General features: G+C 53.6%; 1 protein-coding gene across 1 annotated transcript in view; it reads left to right on the forward strand.

Annotated features, from left to right (window-relative positions):
* NPLOC4 (NPL4 homolog, ubiquitin recognition factor) overlaps positions 1-18,354 on the forward strand; it is a 59,369-nt gene that overhangs the window by 22,848 nt on the left and 18,167 nt on the right. The window contains exons 9-13 of the mRNA XM_049638119.1: positions 337-516; positions 3,446-3,532; positions 6,047-6,118; positions 6,490-6,616; positions 10,237-10,397. Of these exons, the coding sequence (XP_049494076.1) occupies positions 337-516; positions 3,446-3,532; positions 6,047-6,118; positions 6,490-6,616; positions 10,237-10,397 (627 nt within the window). The remainder of the gene's footprint in view (positions 1-336; positions 517-3,445; positions 3,533-6,046; positions 6,119-6,489; positions 6,617-10,236; positions 10,398-18,354) is intronic.

Consider the following 18,354-nt stretch of genomic DNA (forward strand, 5'->3'; position numbering starts at 1 on the left):
CAACGTTTTTTATTTATTTTTGGGACAGAGAGAGACAGAGCATGAACGGGGGAGGGGCAGAGAGAGAGGGAGACACAGAATCGGAAACAGGCTCCAGGCTCCGAGCCATCAGCCCAGAGCCTGATGCGGGGCTCGAACTCACGGACCGCGAGATCGTGACCTGGCTGAAGTCGGACGCCTAACCGACTGCGCCACCCAGGCGCCCCCAGGGCACATTCTTAAAACGTGTGTGCATGCGTGTAAGAGCTAGGTGAAGGCAATTTATGAATGACTTAGACTAGGAAAATAAGTTATTTATTACTGAGTGTTTTCATCAGCCCATTGTTTGCTCTACAGAAATACAGACATGTGGACAATATCATGTTTGAGAATCACACGGTTGCCGATCGCTTCCTTGACTTCTGGAGGAAGACAGGGAACCAGCATTTCGGGTATTTGTACGGACGGTATACAGAGCACAAAGACATTCCTCTTGGCATCAGGGCTGAAGTGGCCGCGATTTACGAGCCTCCCCAGGTAGGCGGGCTGGGGCTTCACGGCCCGTGGCTTATGTGGCTTCTGCTCTGAAGGCTGCGCGGGACTCTCGTTTCGGGCTTCGTTTCACTCCTTTTGCTTTATCATTTCCCAGTCTGTCTCCGTCTGTGTCTACACGAGACACGTGCACACAGACACATGGTATTTATTTTCTGAATTCTTAGAGGGTAAGCTCACGGCCCCTACGTATTTTAGTGTGCCTTTCTAACGCGTAAGGATGTCCTCTTACCTAATAATAAATACACTTGTCAACTCCACTAGGTTGAACATTGATGCGATATCGTCATCTGTGCCCTGTGTTCCGCTTCTGTCTCTTGTCCCCACACGGCTGCTCTCTCCCTTGTAATTCTGTAGCTCCTTTGCCCATGCCTGTGGTCAGCTGGCTCAGAAATGATGGAACCAGAGGGTCTTTATCCCTGTGCCACACACACAGCTATCTTAGAATGACAGCACCAAAATCACCACCGGTATAAGACTGGAAACTTTTCTGGTGGAAGGAGGAGGGTCCTTAGGGCGTGTCTCATGAGGGACCAGCAATCAAATACTGTTTTAAAGTCACTTGGAAAGTCCTCTCTTGAGGACTGTCCCACCAACTAGTTAACGTATTTATGTTTGTTTGCTTTATTTGCAGTATTTAGGGATAGGTTTTATGTATATATACTCTTAAACGTGTTGCACGATTACATGAAGTACTTATGTAGTATGTTTCATTGTGTACAGTTATTACGAAGGTGAATACTGTAAACATGGAACCCAAGTGTGCGATACACGTACTGGAGTACTTGGGGAGGGTGTGCTTGTGTCTCTAGTTCCCTATGAAATCAAGAAACTAAGGTGGCTTGGGGGGTGGCCAGAGCATAGTAAATGTTAGTGGCTGGCTCCAAGTAGTCGGTGTATGAGTCCTCACAAGGAAGTTCTGTAAACTTTCTGTATGTTTGGAAAAAATTTTTAAATATTTGTTTTGAGAGAGAGAGTGAGCAAGCATGTGAGCAGGGGAGGGGCAGAGAGAGAGGGAGAGAGAGGATCCCAAGCAGGCTTCACGCTCAGCTTGGAGCCCAACGCGTGGCTTGATCCCAACCACGAGAACATGACCCGAGCCAAAATCGGGAGTCGGACACTTGACCAGCTGAGCCACCCAGGTGCTCCTATGTTTGAAATTTTTAATTAAAGTGTTAGAAAAGAAAAAAAAAAATCGCATGTTTCCAAAGATCCAAGGTACCCCCTTCATCCTATCCCTCTCTTTCCAAAATATTTGGCTTAGACTTCTAAAATTTGAGTTTTTAAAATACAAGCAAATAGACAGATATTCATACGGTCCTTTGGGCGTATGCCTAGCATACTCACCCTTGTCACCTTGCACTGTGTTCTTTACGTCGGTCCGTGACCCACCGACTTCTTTTTTTATCATTATTAATAGTATTTTTAATGTTTATTTGTTTTTGAGACAGAGACAGAGTATGTGTAGGGAAGGGGCAGAGAGAGAGGGAGACGCAGTCTGAAGCAGGCTCCATCCAGGCTCTGAGCTGTCGGCACAGAGCCCGACACCCACCGACTTTTTAAGTAAAGGTCTGAGACCGCAGCCCCGTCGCTCCTGACTGCTGTGCAGGTGTGTGGCTCTTCACACGTGCCGTTGTCTCCCCGGCTGTATTTATGCAGGTTCCGAATGTTGTCTACACCCCTTTGTCCATTTCTGTATTTACTGAGCTGCAGAGGAGGTGTCTGAGTGGACCTACTGCGGTGGCTCCTTGGACGGGGGTCGCTAGGTGGCGACAGAGGCTCTGCCTGAGAGCCGGGATCCCCGGATTGCCCAACCGGTAGGGCACTAAGCGTGCTCCGTAACGAGGGGGCTGCTTTTGGAAGCGTGGTCCGTTCGCCTTGGGTTTCGTACAGGGTCGCTCTCGTGAGGAGTTTTCAGCAGGTCTGTTAGGTGCTGATCGAATTAAAAACAGAAACAAACCTCTGTCGTCCAGACAGACTCCTAACAGCATCGTCCTGGAGGTTGAAGCCATTGACCTCCAATAGCATCCGGTTCATTAGAAGCTGAAGCCCATGCCGTGACAGGTCTTGAAACCAGATCCTTAGATTTGTCCGGGGTCTGTGGTGTGACCTGTGCTCGGGAGGTGTAGGTGATCTCCATGTGCTAATACTCAGCGACAGAAAGTTCTTTTGTTGTTTTGCCAGAATTTGACTAATTTGCAAGGACGTGCCCAGTTAGTATAACTGGGTCTGGGGCGGCCTTCACTTTCCTGTGCCTGTGGCTGGGGTTTCTGCCGGGTACGGTACTTACTAATGACCCTTGAGCTACGTGTCAGTGCAGGCTCTGTCCACGGCAGGGAGTTGGGGTCTTGTGGCCGGCGTAGGTTGTGTGTGAGCCAGCCAGAGTCTGAGCCCGCCTGCCGCCCCAAGCCAGGTGCTCTGCCCACCCACCAGCAGGCTGCCTTGCCCTTTCCTTAGGGTGTGCACGCCTGTCATTGCTCACTTGGTCCTGTGAAGTGTAGTGCTGTGTGCGAAACGGCACACACGTTTTCCTCGCCTGTTTTCTGGAGACACGTTACCTTAGGTTTTCTGGAAACGTGTTACCTTACAGCTCAAATAATCTTGCCTAACCCGGCCAAACCCGTTTGGAAGGCAACTGTTTACCCAAGGGAGTTTTGAAACGGACTTTCCTCAGTGAAGGAACCCAGCAGAAAAATGTGTAGAGAGCCTTTCTCCTCCCTGAGAGCAGCCACATACTCGACGAGGGACTGTGGTGGGAACCACCTTGCCCTCTCAGTCTGGATTGCAGAGCACCGTACGGCCTGAGGAGGCCAAGCCCCCAGGCTGCGTTTAGCTGCCCTCGGGACTCCTGAACTGGAGCCGGGTGGCTGTGGGCTCCTCTGAGTTGGGTCTCCTCCTTTTACTGCCCCAACAGATTGGCACACAGAATAGCCTGGAGCTTCTGGAAGACCCGAAAGCTGAGGTGGTGGATGAGATTGCCGCCAAGCTTGGCCTGAGGAAGGTACGGAACATTCTGCTGGCTTTTGATGGGGGGGGTCGGAGCTGTCTGTTGGGGACCTCCGGGTGGGTGGCACGGCCAGGTCCTGTCTGGGACTGAGCTCCCAGCTACTCAAGGTCAGGTGCAGGCCCAGTGTGTTTACTGGGCGCCACTGCCTCTCTGTTCCTCTGATTTGAAATAAAATGAGAATGTTTCTCTGATCTAAAGTAAAATGAAAACAGATGACTCCCCATTCTGGGACTTGTGTTTAAATCTGCCGGCCCTTCTTCCTGAGGACAGCTCAGAGACTGGAGGAATGTAATGGCGGGAGCCAGACCCCCTCTTTTGTCCGGGAAGGGGCCTCGATGCCGGGCTGTGTGTCCCGCCCTCACACTGCGGCCCGGGCTCCTGGTGTGAGCCGGTGACAGAGGCCTGTGTGTGGGGTTCTGTTTCCGTCTCAGGTGCTTGCAGCCTCCGGTGCTCCTTCTTCCGTCATCATTGGACTTCCTATTTCTGATTTAGGTGTCTGAGCACGTGAGGTTTCCTAATTTTACTGGGCAGTTAGAAAACAGAGAACTTTCGTTTTGAGTCTGTTTTGTTTTTTCTGTTAAGTTTACTTATTTTTGAGAGAGTAGGCGAGAGAGTGCATGAGCTGGGGAGAGGCAGAAAGAGAGAGAGAGAGAGAGGGAGAGCGAGGGAGAGACAGAAGATCCCAAGTGGGGCTTGATCCCACAAACTGTGAGATCATGACCTGAGCTGAAATCAAGAGTCAGACGCTTAGCCGACTGAGCCACCCAGGCTCCCCAATCCTTTATTATTTGTTTTTTAATTTAAAATTTTTATTTTTATTTTTTTAAAATATTTTATTTTAGAGAGCGAGCACATGTGTGAGCAGGGAAGGGGCATAAGGTGAGAGAGAGAAAGAGAGGGAGAATATCCCAAGCAGGCCCCTGTGGCCAGCGTGGAGCCTGTTGCAGGACTTGATCCCATGACCCTGGGATCATGACCTGAGCCAAAATCAAGAGTCGGATGCTCAGCCAACTGAGCCACCCAGGTGCCCCTATCCTTAATTTCTTAATCAACTTATGAACATGGAAAAATTAACTCTCTACAGAAGATAAACAGTGCAAAATAAGGAATGTATTTAAAACCTAGGAATGTTATAAAGCAAAGTCATTTTCACAAAAGCTTTCAGAAAACGTCCTATTGTTTCTAGCAGGGAATCAGCATCTTGATTTAGGGCCATATTTTGGTTTAAATTCTTGAAGTTTCTCTTGTTCAAAAGAGAAACTGGTATAACTTCTTTTAAAAATTTTTTTTTAATTTGTACTTTTTTTTTTTTTTTTTTAACGTTTATTTATTTTTGAGACAGAGAGAGACAGAGCATGAACAGGGGAGGGTCAGAGAGAGAGGGAGACACAGAATCTGAAACAGGCTCCAGGCTCTGAGCCGTCAGCACAGAGCCCGACACGGGGCTCGAACTCACGGACCGCGAGATCGTGACCTGAGCCGAAGTCGGACGCTTAACCGACTGAGCCACCCAGGCGCCCCATAATTCTTATTCATTTTTGAGAGAGAGACAGAGGGAGGGGCAGAGAGAGAGGGAGACACAGAATCCGAAACAGGCTCCAGGCTCTGAGCTGTCAGCACAGAGCTGAACTCACAAACTGTGAAATCACGACCTGAGCCAAAGTTGGACGTTCAACCGACTGAGCCACCAGGCACCCCGTTTATTTGGGTATTTTTGAAGAAAATGAAGTTCACATTTGCCTGGTCTTGTGTGCGGGAGAGGGATTTGAAGAGTTCTGTGTCAGGGTTGTGCCGGAGAGGGTCTTGGGCACTGCATCGCTTCTCCAGAGGATGTGTACTTGGTTTCCATCCCCAGCCCGGTTCTGGTTCAGGAGGGGCAACCGGCTGTGAGGTTCGTGGGTACAAGAGGATCAGGGATCACGGAGCACACAGACAGGCAACCGTCCGGGACTGGCGTGTGGGTGCCCTAGCGACAGGACTCTCACTCCTTGTACCCCCCAGACGGTTTCTTCAGCACTGCAGCGGAATGCAAAGGAGCAGCTGGGCAAGGTCTCCGTCGTAGCGCTCCTTACTTTAAGTGCTTTCTCTATGGAGTCCGTTTTCTTGTCTCACAGAGAAAGCCGTAGCCCCTTAAACAGCATTGTCTCTAGTTGCTTGCTCATTGTGTGCCTTCCTGGTTGGAGTGTAAGCGTTCTGTTAATCTTGTTCTTGCCGGCGGTCTCCCCCCACACCCGGCACGGGGCCGGGTACCGAGTCGGTGCCACGGGGCTTCTAACAATAGGTGAGCCCTGCTCGCTCACCGTCACCTCCAGCCCAGCAGTACCAGGGGAGTGTGGCCGTTTGCGACTGAGTGGAGTTTGGAAGTCATGGTAGCTGAGTTGAGGAGCTGGCTCGTGAGAGAGTCTCTTACTGAGAACATTGTTCTTAAGTCCTCCAGGCGGAGGCCAGAAAACATTCACCACCCGTTTTCAAGAAGAGGCTCGGAAGATACTTTCCTTTTTCCTGCAGGTTGGCTGGATATTTACAGACCTGGTCTCAGAAGACACCCGGAAGGGTACAGTGCGATACAGTCGGAATAAGGTGAGGTGGGGTGGGAGCCCGCAGCTCGGTCGCGAGCCCGCGGGGCGGCCACGCACAGCTCATCCTGGCTTCTAGGCCAAATGATTTTCCACACAGTGGGGAACATCGATAAATTATGGATGGGTCTGTCGATGTGTCTTCTAGAGCAAAACCCCTGGCCTTCCCCCACCAGTGCTCTCGGGAGGTGAGCCTGTAGGGCGGATGCTTGACGCTTCTGGCCTTCATAGTTATTTGCGGTGGGAAAGGAGCCCGTGACAGCTAGGGACTGGAGGTGTTGACGTCGTGTAGCAGTTGACAGAGTTGGGTTCTTAATGTTTTCTAAAGAAGAAATAGAGGCCGTACAACTCCATGTGCCGTTTCTCTTTTCTTAGGACACCTATTTCCTGAGTTCGGAAGAATGCATCACGGCAGGAGACTTCCAAAATAAGCATCCCAACATATGTCGGCTCTCTCCAGATGGACATTTTGGATCCAAGTTCGTTACCGCGGTGGCTACAGGTGTGTGTTTTGTTCTTCTTTTGGTGGCTTTTCATTCTCAGCTTAGTTACTACTGTGCCCGTGAGATGCAGATTCCTCTTTTTGTTTTGTGGTAGAAATCTAGAACTTACCTGCATCGCCCGCAGAGCCACTGAAACGGGGGCCTCCGCGTGGCTCTTCCCTCATCTGCTCCTGTTCCAAGGTCAGTTCACTTGGTTCTGGGTCTCTGCTCCGGGCTGCCTTTGCCCCTTCCAGGAACCAAGAGTGACTCTGGCCGTCCAGGAGAAGACTTACTGTTTGTTATTTATTTTTGACGTCGTGAATAGGAGTCATTCAAGATACCATTTCCGTGCATGTGTGTGTGTGTGTGAGATGTTATATATGTCCTATTCCGTGCTATGTGTGTCACAAGTAGATAGTGACCAGAAAAATCGGGGCCCCATAAAAAAGTGCCACCACATCTCCCATAACATCCTTGACGGACGCTGTCGTAGGAAGAGCCAGCCATAGGACCGTGCAGTTTAAAACGAGTAGGAACTTTAAACTTGGAGAACCAACTCCTGCAGACGTGATCTGTTGGGTCACTTTGGTCCAGTCTAACCCGGACCCCGTGAAGACCTGGTTTCTGCTCTCACGGTCTGTTCACGGTGGCCATCCTTCCCCTAGTCTTGTAGGAAGAAGCACCCTCAGGTCACACCAGTGTGCAAATAGCCCGAGCCCGTAAGCAACTAGATCCCCTGCTAATCCAAGTTGAGGCTGCTACGCTGTCACGGGAACCGTGATGAAAAACACTGCCTGAGTTTTTAAGATGCATCAGCTTGAGGTCCATTGGGATTGGTAGTCACCTTTTTGAAACGAATGTCCTTTTGACGAGTGAGAGGCAATGGCGGCAGCTTTCACATGCTAGTGTGAATTAGTTGAGTTGGATTTATTTTCCTGACCTGTTGTTGGGCCAGGTACTTAAGGGAGTGGATGAGAGCGTCGAGTGGGGTTACAGTAAACGGTTCCCCGGCGTAGGGTCCTTCCAGGAAGGCGGCTTGGCCACGGGCTGTCACGGTGGGTGCCGAGCAGGAGGAGAGCAGCTCAGACTGGACGCCCAGCAGGGGAGCCGGGGCAGGGCGGGGGGCAGGGGGGCCGTCCGAAGCATCGCGCATCGTCCCGCTCCCAGTGGAAATAAAGCGCGCCGTCCCCCTGCATCAGTGGTTCCTCAGCGGGGGCGTGTCGCTGCCCTGTGGCGCTGTTAGGGCTGCACTCCCCACGCCGCACGCCCGAGGCCCCGGCGGGATGGGAAGGAGCGGGCCCGTGTGTCTGCGGCCGTCTCCCAGGAGACTGTCTGCTGCATCCCGGCTTTATGGTGCCTCTGCAGGCCCCGTGCCCGCAGCCGCCCCTCGAGCTGCTGCTGAAGCTCTGAGCTCCCCCTCGCCCCTCCCCGCCAAGAGCAACTGTAGCTCCAGACGTTTGGAGGAAGGGAGTAACGATCACGTGTGGGGTTTGCTCCTGTGAACACGAAGGGTCTGCTGGAAGGAGAAGGCTTCGTTGAGCCCGAGTTGAAGCTCTCTGCTCTAATGCTAGCTTCTGTGTGTCTTGGAGGGCTGGCCGCCCACACCTCGGGGCCGTGAGAGTCCCTTCCCGAGGCCAAGGCCCAGGCGCAGAGTTCTTCCGCCACGGGCCCTTTCCTCCTGCGCGCGGGTTCCCTTGGCAGGTTGACTAGGGAGGGGAGTGAGAGAGCTCGTCCCACAATCCCCTCAGCTCAGCCGGGATCAGGCCTCCCGCGGGCCTAGAGAGACCCGCCAGAGCTCGGCGTCTCGCTCCTCCCCGTGGAAACGAGCGTGCGGGTCTTCTCATCGAATCTACCTTTGGAGGCCGTCCATGTGGATGAATACTGCTTTGTTTTAAATAGCCTTCCATTTTACAAATCCTGTTTTCTGTTTTTCGCCGGTCCTCAAAGGCCAAGTTTTTTTTCCAACGACCCATCCTGTTTTAATGATCCAGCCAAAAGCCAGGGTGGGTTTACAACGCCCGAAGTAAAATGATAGCCAGAGGCACCCACTGAGGGCGGCCTCTCCACGCTCCTTCCCCACCGTCCCCTCTGCTCCTTCTAAGCCAGCGCGCTCCTCTTTGGTGCGAGGGTGGTGTGCCTGACCCCGAGCGCACCGGAGGGTGAAGGGCTTTGCATCTGCCGCCTCGACCTCAGGGAGCGGTCGTGGCCACCTCTCCCCAGGATGTGCGTCAGGGCCGGAGAGATGCTAGGCTCGCTTGCCGGTGGGCCCCTGGAGCCCGTTCACCTCTGCTTGGGAAGCCGGCTGCTGCCGTCCTCTGGTGTGCAAAGTGGAACACAGCAGGCCCTGGCTTGTCCTCTCCAGGCTGGTTCTGCCCCTGTCCTTCACACTTTCTGATTGTTTGGTCATCAGGTCTGGTTTCTGATAAATGTTTGAAAGCCAGATGGAAAAACATTTCTGTTCCCCGATGAGGAACTTAACTTTGTTTTTGTCAGAGAGACTGAAGTAGAGATATTGAGAATTTTTTGTTTTTTAAAAATTTTCCAAAGCTGCCGACGATAATGGACATTAGAGTTGTCAGAACGTCACCCGATTATGGAGACGCGTGTATTTGTGGCGGTGGAAGTCGGCCGAGTGCACGGCCTGGTCTTCCCTCGGCCAGAGGCTCGGGGCCCGCCTTTGACGTGGTGCCCGTCCTTCTCTCCGGGGTCTCCTCTCAGCCAGGTTGCCGCTCGGTTCCACGTCGCTGGATGGTTCCCTCTCGGTGGCTTTTGCACTATCCTCGTCCCTAATTTTAAGACTTGCTGGAGGTTTTATGAAGCGATGATGGAGAGAGGAGTGGGAGAGGCACGCAGGGCCGCACATGGCACAGTGAAGCCAGCGGCCCGGGCTGAGGCCCCCTGCGTGCTGGCCCTGGCTCTGTGGCAGCGTCCTCGCCTCCCGAGCGTGGCGTTGGAGGACAGTGCGTGGCCGTGCGGGCGTCTGTAGGGTAGAGACCACGGTACGGACGCTGTGTTGTCTTCACCGCTTGTCCCGTCCGTCTCCATCCCCCTCCGCTCACTCAAGAACGCAAGCGTGCTGGAGGCAGGGCTCTGGTGTTCCTGACAGCTCAGAGCCCCGGTACTGGGTGACAGCACACATATTCTGGGGTGGGATTGGAGGATTTTTTTTTTTTAATGTTTGTTTATTTTGGAAGGAGAGAGAGACCGAGCGTGAGTGGGGGAGGGGCAGAGAGAGAGAGAAAGAGAGAGAGACAGAATCTGAAGTGGGCTCCAGGCTCTGAGCCGTCAGCACAGAGTCCGATGCGGGGCTCAAACTCACGAGCCGTGAGATCATGACCTGAGCCGGTCAGACGCCTAGGCACCCCAGGATCGGAGAACGTTTCCCAGTCCTGTTTTCTGATTCTGAGAGAGTGTGTCCTTGGTGGGAACCGCTTGAACGGCCGCGCGGCGTCTTCGTGCCCTGTGCCCGCCGCCGTGCGCTCCGGCCACTCGTAAAGTTGCGGTGGCACGTTTTTGAATTCTTACCCGAGACAGACTCTTCGGAGTTGATTTGCTCTGTTGGTCCGGAGTGAAGAGTGACAGATACGGACTGGGTTCGAATCTCCCTCGTGGATGCTCATCGAAGGACTCTCTCTTGCAGGTGGTCCCGACAACCAGGTCCACTTTGAAGGGTACCAGGTGTCCAATCAGTGCATGGCGCTGGTCCGTGACGAGTGTCTGCTGCCGTGCAAAGACGCCCCTGAGCTCGGCTACGCCAAGGAGTCCAGCAGCGAGCAGTACGTGCCTGACGTGTTTTATAAGGTAAAAACGCCACGGTACCCAAGGAATCGTGCGGTGTGGCGTGGGCGCGGACCCGTGTTGGACTCCGCGGTCCCCTCAGCCGCTTCTCCTCTGAGCTTGTTTAGGACCCACCTTGCGGGTAACAGCGCCCCGTGGCGTCTTCAGGGCTTGGTATTCAGCTGCTCGGGCTTCTAACCGAAAGGAGACGTCACATTCACGGGGCTGGGTTCTCTGACGCCAGATCAAAGCCCTGCAGCACAGAGACCGTGTCTGTTTCTCAAGACACGACGACGGGATACATCACCGGGAGTCAAGAGTGGAGCTGTGTGCTCAGTAATTAGGCCCTCCTCGGGGCGCCGGCATTTGAGTTAACGAGTTGGACAAAGGATCGTCTGTTTAGAAATCCTTTTCCTTGTGAAAGCTATAAAAGCTGTTTTTATCGAGAAATGTCCTGTTGAACATGTAGGAGTCAGGTGCTTCCCTATGGGAAGCTGGAGACCCCATTTTCCTTCTCTACTCGGCACTCGTTCTCGGGTCCCGTCGGGTGGACTTGGGTCCCGTCTGCCCCATCCTGCCGCCTGGAGGGCTCCTTGAGTCGTGTCTCTCGGCACGGGGCGGCCTTGCCGCGTCTGAGGGCGCTGTCTTCACTTGGAAGGGTGTCTTCACGGTAGAAAGAATTCTGGGTTGACCGGTCGGCTCCACCGTCCCCTGCCTCGGGGTGTTTCTCGCAGGAAGCCCCCGTGCCCCTCGTGGGCTCCTCCATTCACAGTGTGACTTTCCTGCTGACTGCCTTTCCGTTCTTGTCTTATCACTGGTTTTTAGCAGCTTGACTTTGATGTGCTCGGGTAGTCTTCCTCGTGTCCTGCGTTTGGCGGTGGTTGAGCTTCTCGGGTCTGCGAGTTGTGTCAATTTTTGGCCATCGTGTTTGTTTTACGTTGCTGCCGTAACGGGTGTTTGCGGACGTGGCGGCCATGAGACCTGGCTCAGGCGTTGCCTCGTAGTCCGGTGCTCAGGGGTCTAGGGTCTGTCCGGGCCACGGCAGGGTCGGTTGGGGCTCTGATGTTCTCCGTGGCGTGAGGCGTCGGCAGCACCGAGTGTCCCGGCCCCGGCCCGGTGGCAGGTCACGGCAGGGCCGTCCGCTGCTCTTCCCTGGAGGCCCGCAGGAGTGTGCCCTCCCGGCCTGCCCGGCTAGTCCAAGGTCATCTCCCGATTTTAAGGTCAGTTGATTAGTAACCTTCATCACACCTGCAAAATCCGTTGCCACGTGAGGGGACAGATCCACGGGTGTGCGTCCTCCTCCCATTCATGGTCCTGGGGAGGAGGCTGGGAAGTATCCCAGAACCATTTCTAGAATTCTGTAGAATTCTGCACATGCCAGCCATTCAGTACCTTTTTCTTTTTTGGTTTGGGATTTTGTTGTTGTTTGTTTTTGATCGCTCAGGGACTCCGGTCACACGTGTATTTGGCTGCCTGAAGTCCCACAGCTTACCGATGCCCCGTTTGTCGTATTTCAGTCTGTTTTCTTTCTGTGCCTCATTTTGAGGAGTCTGCGTTGCTGTTTCTTGTGGCCTGTTCGTCCTGGCTTGTGTGACGTCTGGTCTGCTGCCACTCCCATCTAGCAAACCGTCCGTCCGTCCGTCCGGGGCGTGATCGCTGCGGTTTCCTCTGGTGTGTGTGTGTGTGTGTGTTTCCCACGCCTCCACCTGCCTGCACGCGTGGGATGCAGTTATAATGAGTATTTTGATGTCCCGATCTGTTAAATCTGTCTGTCACTTCTGGATCAGTTTTTTTTTTTTTTTTTAATTAATTAATTTATTTATTTATTTTTGGGACAGAGAGAGACAGAGCATGAACGGGGGAGGGGCAGAGAGAGAGGGAGACACAGAATCGGAAACAGGCTCCAGGCTCCGAGCCATCAGCCCAGAGCCTGACGCGGGGCTCGAACTCACGGACCGCGAGATCGTGACCTGGCTGAAGTCGGACGCTTAACCGACTGCGCCACCCAGGCGCCCCTGGATCAGTTTTGATTGACTTTTTTTTCCCCTAATTATGGGTCGTAATCATGGCGTTTTAAGGTCCTCGTGTCCAACATTTGTATCATCTGTGGGTTTGCAGCTGTTGTCTTTTTTTGGTGTAATGTCTGTCTTTTCTCTTCACACGTTTGGTAAGTTTCCGCCGTGTGCTGGTCATCGCATATGAAAAAGCCAGAGACCCCGGAGGACGTTTTTCCCTGGAGACCGCCCCCCCTCTGTCCAGCGGGGCCACGACGCAGCACCCAGATGCACCAGAGCGGTACTTAGGGGTCAGGTCTGACTGACGTTTATGGAAGACTGTCCGCTGCGGGTTCTTGCCTTTTCATAGAGTGCAGTCCAGAGTTCCCGCTCTGTAAGATGACGCCTGCTTCGGGTGTTTGTCCCCTCGGCCCCGAATGACTGGGAGGTTCAGTCTCCTCCTGAAACAGGTTTCAGCTTGGTTGCTGCGTCGTGCAGTGTAAACACGTGGAGACTCCACCCCACACGCTTCAAAACTTGTATTATCTCAACTGGGAGAATGGCTGTGTGTTTGAAACCCCCGGGTCTCCAATGTGGTCACCCCGGCCCTGTGCAAAGCCCGTCTGCCAGGTTCTCTGTGTGCGGCCCCGGCCCGCTGCCAGTGAGCTGAAATCCCAGCCCTTCATGCTCTCGGGAGCGGGGGAGCCTTGTGGCACTCATCACTGCGTCCGCGTGTTCACTGCCCTGCTGTGCGGCCTCCAGGCCCCTCCTGCCCTCAGAGCAGCCCTCTTCGGAGGTCTCGCACGTTCAGTGCCAGGCCACCGCAGTCAAGCAGATGGTGCCGTAACACGAGTCAAATGCATGTTTTGGTTTCCCAGCGCGTGCTGAAGTTCTGGGTACGCTGCAGTCTGTTCAGCGTGCTGTGCTGTCGTGTCTAAAAAACAGAGTCTTTTATTTATTTATTTTTTAAAAAATTTTTTTTCAACGTTTTTTATTTATTTTTGGGACAGAGAGAGACAGAGCGTGAACGGGGGAGGGGCAGAGAGAGAGGGAGACACAGAATCAGAAACAGGCTCCAGGCTCCGAGCCGTCAGCCCAGAGCCTGACGCGGGGCTCGAACTCACAGACCGCGAGATCATGACCTGGCTGAAGTCGGACGCTTAACCGACTGCGCCACCCAGGCGCCCCTATCGTCTTTTAAAACTTTAATTGAAAAATACTTCATTGGGGCATCTGGGTGGCCCAGTTGGCTGAACATCTGACTTTGGCTCAGGTCATGAACTCACAGTTTGTGAGTCCGAGCCCCACGTCGGGCTCACTGCTGTCATCGCAGAGCCCGTTGGGATCCTTTGTCCCCCCTCTCTCTGCACTTCCCCTGCTCATGTGTGCTCTCTCTCTCTCTCTCTCTCAAAAATAAATAAACATAAAAAAAAACCCATATTTTATTACCCCAAAACGCTAACCATCATCTGAGCTTTCGGCAGGTCGTAATCTTTTTGCCTTGACCTGGGGGCTGCCAACCGGTTAGGGTGGGGGCTGCCGAAAGCCCGGGTGGCTGTGGCAAATTGTTGCCAGACGACAGCCGGGAAGTTTGCTGCAGGCTCGTTCCCTCGCCGATGGCTCCTCTGCAGCAGGCGACGCTGTCTGACAGCGGTGCACCCCCAGGAGAGGTTTCAGAGCCACAGGCCGTCCTCTCAGACCCCGCCGCCTCCTCGTGCACGAGTTTACGTGACAGCAGAGATCACTGGGCACGGGTCACCATGACAAATGTGGTCGTAACGAGAAGCACCAAACAGGACACAGACACAAAGTACACAAAGGGTGTGGGCCATGGCGCCGGTGGACTTGTGTGACGGCAGGGTGGCCACAAACCCCGGTTTCTAAAATCTCACGGCATTTGTAAAGGACAGTAAGACGAAGTGGGGCGGCTGTTCCGTGAGATCGCACGAGGGGCTGTGACCTGCCCTCTAGGTGCGCGGCCTCCGTGTGTCTCAGGGCTGAACCGGGACGGGGGGGGGGGGGGGGGGGTGGCGTGCACTCCAGGGCCTCCAGTGTCCAGTCTGTAGCTGTGGCACCGCCACGTGCCCTCCCCGGCACGCCCCTGGGTCTGCGCGCGCTGGACACCCTGAGGACAGCCCCCCGCTCAGTCCCCTGTCCCCTCGCCACCGCGTGCCCACAGCTCTCTAACAGCTTCTTAAGTGCAGCTTTAACGGTCTGTGTTCTCAAGCTGTTCGTGGGGGCCGTTTGGCACATTGTGTGGGTGTCTCTGGGTCCCGGCAGCTGGCGGGGTGCCAAGGCGTGGATCTGAGAGGGGGCGGGATTCGGGGCTCTCCTTTCCTACCTGAGAACTGTGCTTCCCGTGGGCCGTGGCTTTCTGAGAGCTGCAGGCGTCTCCTCCACTCCCCACCTCGGCCGCTGGGTTAGGTTTCGTTCCGATTGTGGTCGTCACCCTCCCCTTTCTGGTTGGAGAGAGGAGGCTCAGAGAGGCTCGCACGGCCACAGGTGGAGGGGCACGGGCGGGGGCTGCCGGGACCGCAGAGTCTGGGCGCCAGCACGCTGCCCGCGCGGGAGCCTGTCATCCCTGGGGACACTCGAGACCTGTGATGCTCCTAGCACGTGGAGTTCTAGAATGGATAAAGGGAGCTGCCTGCTGAGCCGGATGCCCTGCGTGAAGCCTGGCGGAAGGGCTTCCCTCGCTTCGCTGTCTGTGCAGAGTCCTCGTTGTGCACAGAGTTTTGGAGGGGCTTCCCTTTCCGGAGGTTTTCGCTGCCCGGAGTGCGTGTTCTGGAGTGATTTGCTGGGAGAGGCCTGGAGGCAGCACTTGCGGAACTGGAACTCGTTCCAGTGCTTGTAGGCTCTGTGACGCTTTTGACATCCTTTTCTTAATGAGCAGGTGTCCACGTGGAGAGAGATTTTCGGTTTTTTTGTTTTCAAAGATTTATTCTTTTTTTTAATGGTTATTCATCTTTGAGACAGAGAGCGAGAGGGTGAGTGCCCTCGAGTGGGGGAGGGGCAGAGAGGGAGGGAGACAGAGGATGTGAAGCGGGCTCCCTACTGTCAGCAGCAAGCCTGGTGGGAGGCTCCAGCTCACGGACCGTCGGATCGTGACCTGAGCCAAAGTCGGACGCCCAACCGACTGAGCCAACCAGGCGCCCCTCAAGTCTAAATTTTGTTTTAATTTTTCAGTGTTCATTTATTTACTTTTGAGAGAGAGCGAGAGGGAGCACGAGCAGGGGAGGGGCAGAGAGAGAGGGAGACACAGAATCTGAAGCGGGTTCCAGGCTCTCAGCTGTCAGCACAGAGCCTGACGTGGGACTTGAACTCACAGGCCTCGAGATCCTGACCTGAGCCCAAGTCGGACGCTCAACTGACTGAGCCACCCAGGTGCCCCTCGAGTCTAAATTTTTAAACCATTTTTGACAGATGTAATTCACATGTAGTACAATCACCGATTCACCCATTGAAAGCGCACGGTTGGCTGGTGTGTAGCATGTTCACGGGGTCGTGTGGCCAGCACCACCACCTAATTTAGAACCTTTGTCCCCCAGACAGAAACCCACAGAGCCCGAGCCTCCCGTCCTAAGACTCCTGGTAGTCGTTCCTTTGCTTCCTGTGTGGGTTTGCTTGATGGAATCGCACACGCGGGATCTGTTGTGATGTGTCCTTCACCGCTTCCCATACGTCTTTAGGTCCAGCTGTGTCTGTGGGGTGTGGTCCTCAGTCTGCCGTATCAGCACACCAGGCGGCCCGGTGGGGGCGGCGGGGCCTTGACCTGGAGAGGGACTTTTGAAACTGGAAACAACCCCACTTGTAACAAAGAATTTACTTCCTCACCAAGCAGAAGGAACTAGAGGCTGAACACCCCCTGGATTGCTTCATCTGTGCGTGCGTGTCCGTGTTACTGGGTGGTGGGAGCGCTCCCGGGCGTGGGGAAGGGACAGGGCAGAGGGGCAGACGACTTGCCCGTGCTCTGGCTCCCGGCACCTCCTGGCTCCGTTCTTTCTGCTCCTGAGTCCACACGGCTGCTGCCACTGCAGGGGCGGCACTCTGGGGTCCTGGCTGGACAAGTGGGGTCCTGGCCGGATACACGGCGTTCTGGCTAGAAACCTGGGGTCCCGGCTGGACATGCTGGGCAACCGGCAGGGCGTGTGTCGTAGGGGACAGGCACGCTTTCCTTGTTGGCCGCGTGTCTGGAAATGCCTGCGAGTGAAGGACCGTGGCTTTTGCCGCCCCTGCTCCTTCCAGACTGGTGCCGTTGAGGGAGAGTAAGGCTTTCCTGTGACGGCTCGCTCGGACGCCTCTCAGGTCTGGGGCAGTAATGGAGCTAATGGGGAGGGGTGCTCCCATCGGTCTTCCAGGGGGGTGGTTCCTAGTCCCTTGTTTAGGGCTTCTCCACCCCTCCCCCTGCCCCAACTCCCTCATGGTGTTTAATAAAAACCAAAACCATGAGGCTTGACAGCACAGACCTGGCCCTCAGGTCCTGTTTCTGTAGCAGGTACTTCACTCGTCAAATCACACCCTGCCAGGAGCCCATGTGAGAGTTAAGTTATCCCCGCCCCCCACCCCCAAAGTTCCTACCTTACGAGATGCATTTGTGATGCAGCGTTTTGTAATGCAAAACCAGTATTTTGACTCATTTTTAGCACTTGAGACCTAAGGTCCTGCTGGCTGCCATTCTGAACAGCTGGACAGTGACTTCATCTGACCCTTTGTAGGAAAGCTGTGGGTCTGCGGGTGATGACAGAATCCGGTGTCCTCTTTCACGAGCTCAGTGTCTCCCATCCGAGGCCCCTCACCCAGGCTCTCTGCCTCCTTTAGCAATAGTGTGGGCCCCTGGCTCCACCCCAGCACATGCTCAGGAAGCCCTCACGTGCATAATATGAATGAAAACGTCACTTCAGATGAATCAAACTGCCATCTGTTTTTCTTTTCAAAGGTTTTAAAATGAAACATCAAATAGATACGAGGATTATTACTTTTTAAGTTGGCCAACCAATACTTTTTTTTTTAACTTTGTTTTTGGGAGAGAGAGAGAGAGCGAGTGCGCGCATGTGTGGGAGTTGGGGAGGAGCAGAGGGAGAGGGAGACACAGAATCCCAAGCAGGCACCAGGCTCCGAGCTGTCAGCACAGAGCCCAATGCGGGCTTGAACCCATGAACCGTGAGAACATGACCTGAGCCGAAGTTGGACGCTTAACCTACTGAGCCACCCAGGCACCTCCCCCTATGCTGTGTCTTTTTACCTTTCTTTTTTTAACTTTTTTTTTTTTAATGTTTATTTATTTTTGAGACAGAGAGAGACAGAGCATGAATGGGGGAGGGGCAGAGAGACAGGGAGACACAGAATCAGAAGCAGGCTCCAGGCTCTGAGCTGTTAGCACAGAGCCTGATGTGGGGCTTGAACTCACGGTCCGCAACATCATGACCTGAGCCGAAGTCGGACGCTTAATCGACTGAGCCGCCCAAGGTGCCCCTGTGTCTTTTTAAAATTACATTTTTAGGATTACATTAGCCTATATTTGGGCCAAAAAAAATTAGGTTTTCAAACTGTTTGAAATTGGTAAATGTGTGTTTGGCAGCTTTGCTGTGTGTTATTCATTCCTGGAATTTATTTTATTTTTTATTTATTGATTGTTTAACTTACATCCAAGTTAGTTAGCATGCGGTGCAACAATGATTTCAGGAGTAGGTTTCTTAATGCCCCTTCCCCATTTAACCCATCCCCCCACCCACAACCCCTCCAGCAACCCTCTGTTCTCTATACTTAAGAGTCTCTTATGTTTTGTCCCCCTCCCTGTTTTTATATTACTTTTGCTTCCCTTCCCTTAATGTTCATCTGTTTTGTATCTTAAATTACTCATATGAGTGAGGTCATATGATATTTGTCTTTCTGTGACTAATTTTACTTAGCATGATAGCCTCCAGTTCCATCCATGTAGTTGCAAATGGCAAGATTTTTGATCGCTGAGTAATACTCCATTGTATATA

Source organism: Panthera uncia, chromosome E1, assembly GCF_023721935.1.
Source record: "Panthera uncia isolate 11264 chromosome E1, Puncia_PCG_1.0, whole genome shotgun sequence".
NCBI lineage: Eukaryota > Metazoa > Chordata > Mammalia > Carnivora > Felidae > Panthera > Panthera uncia.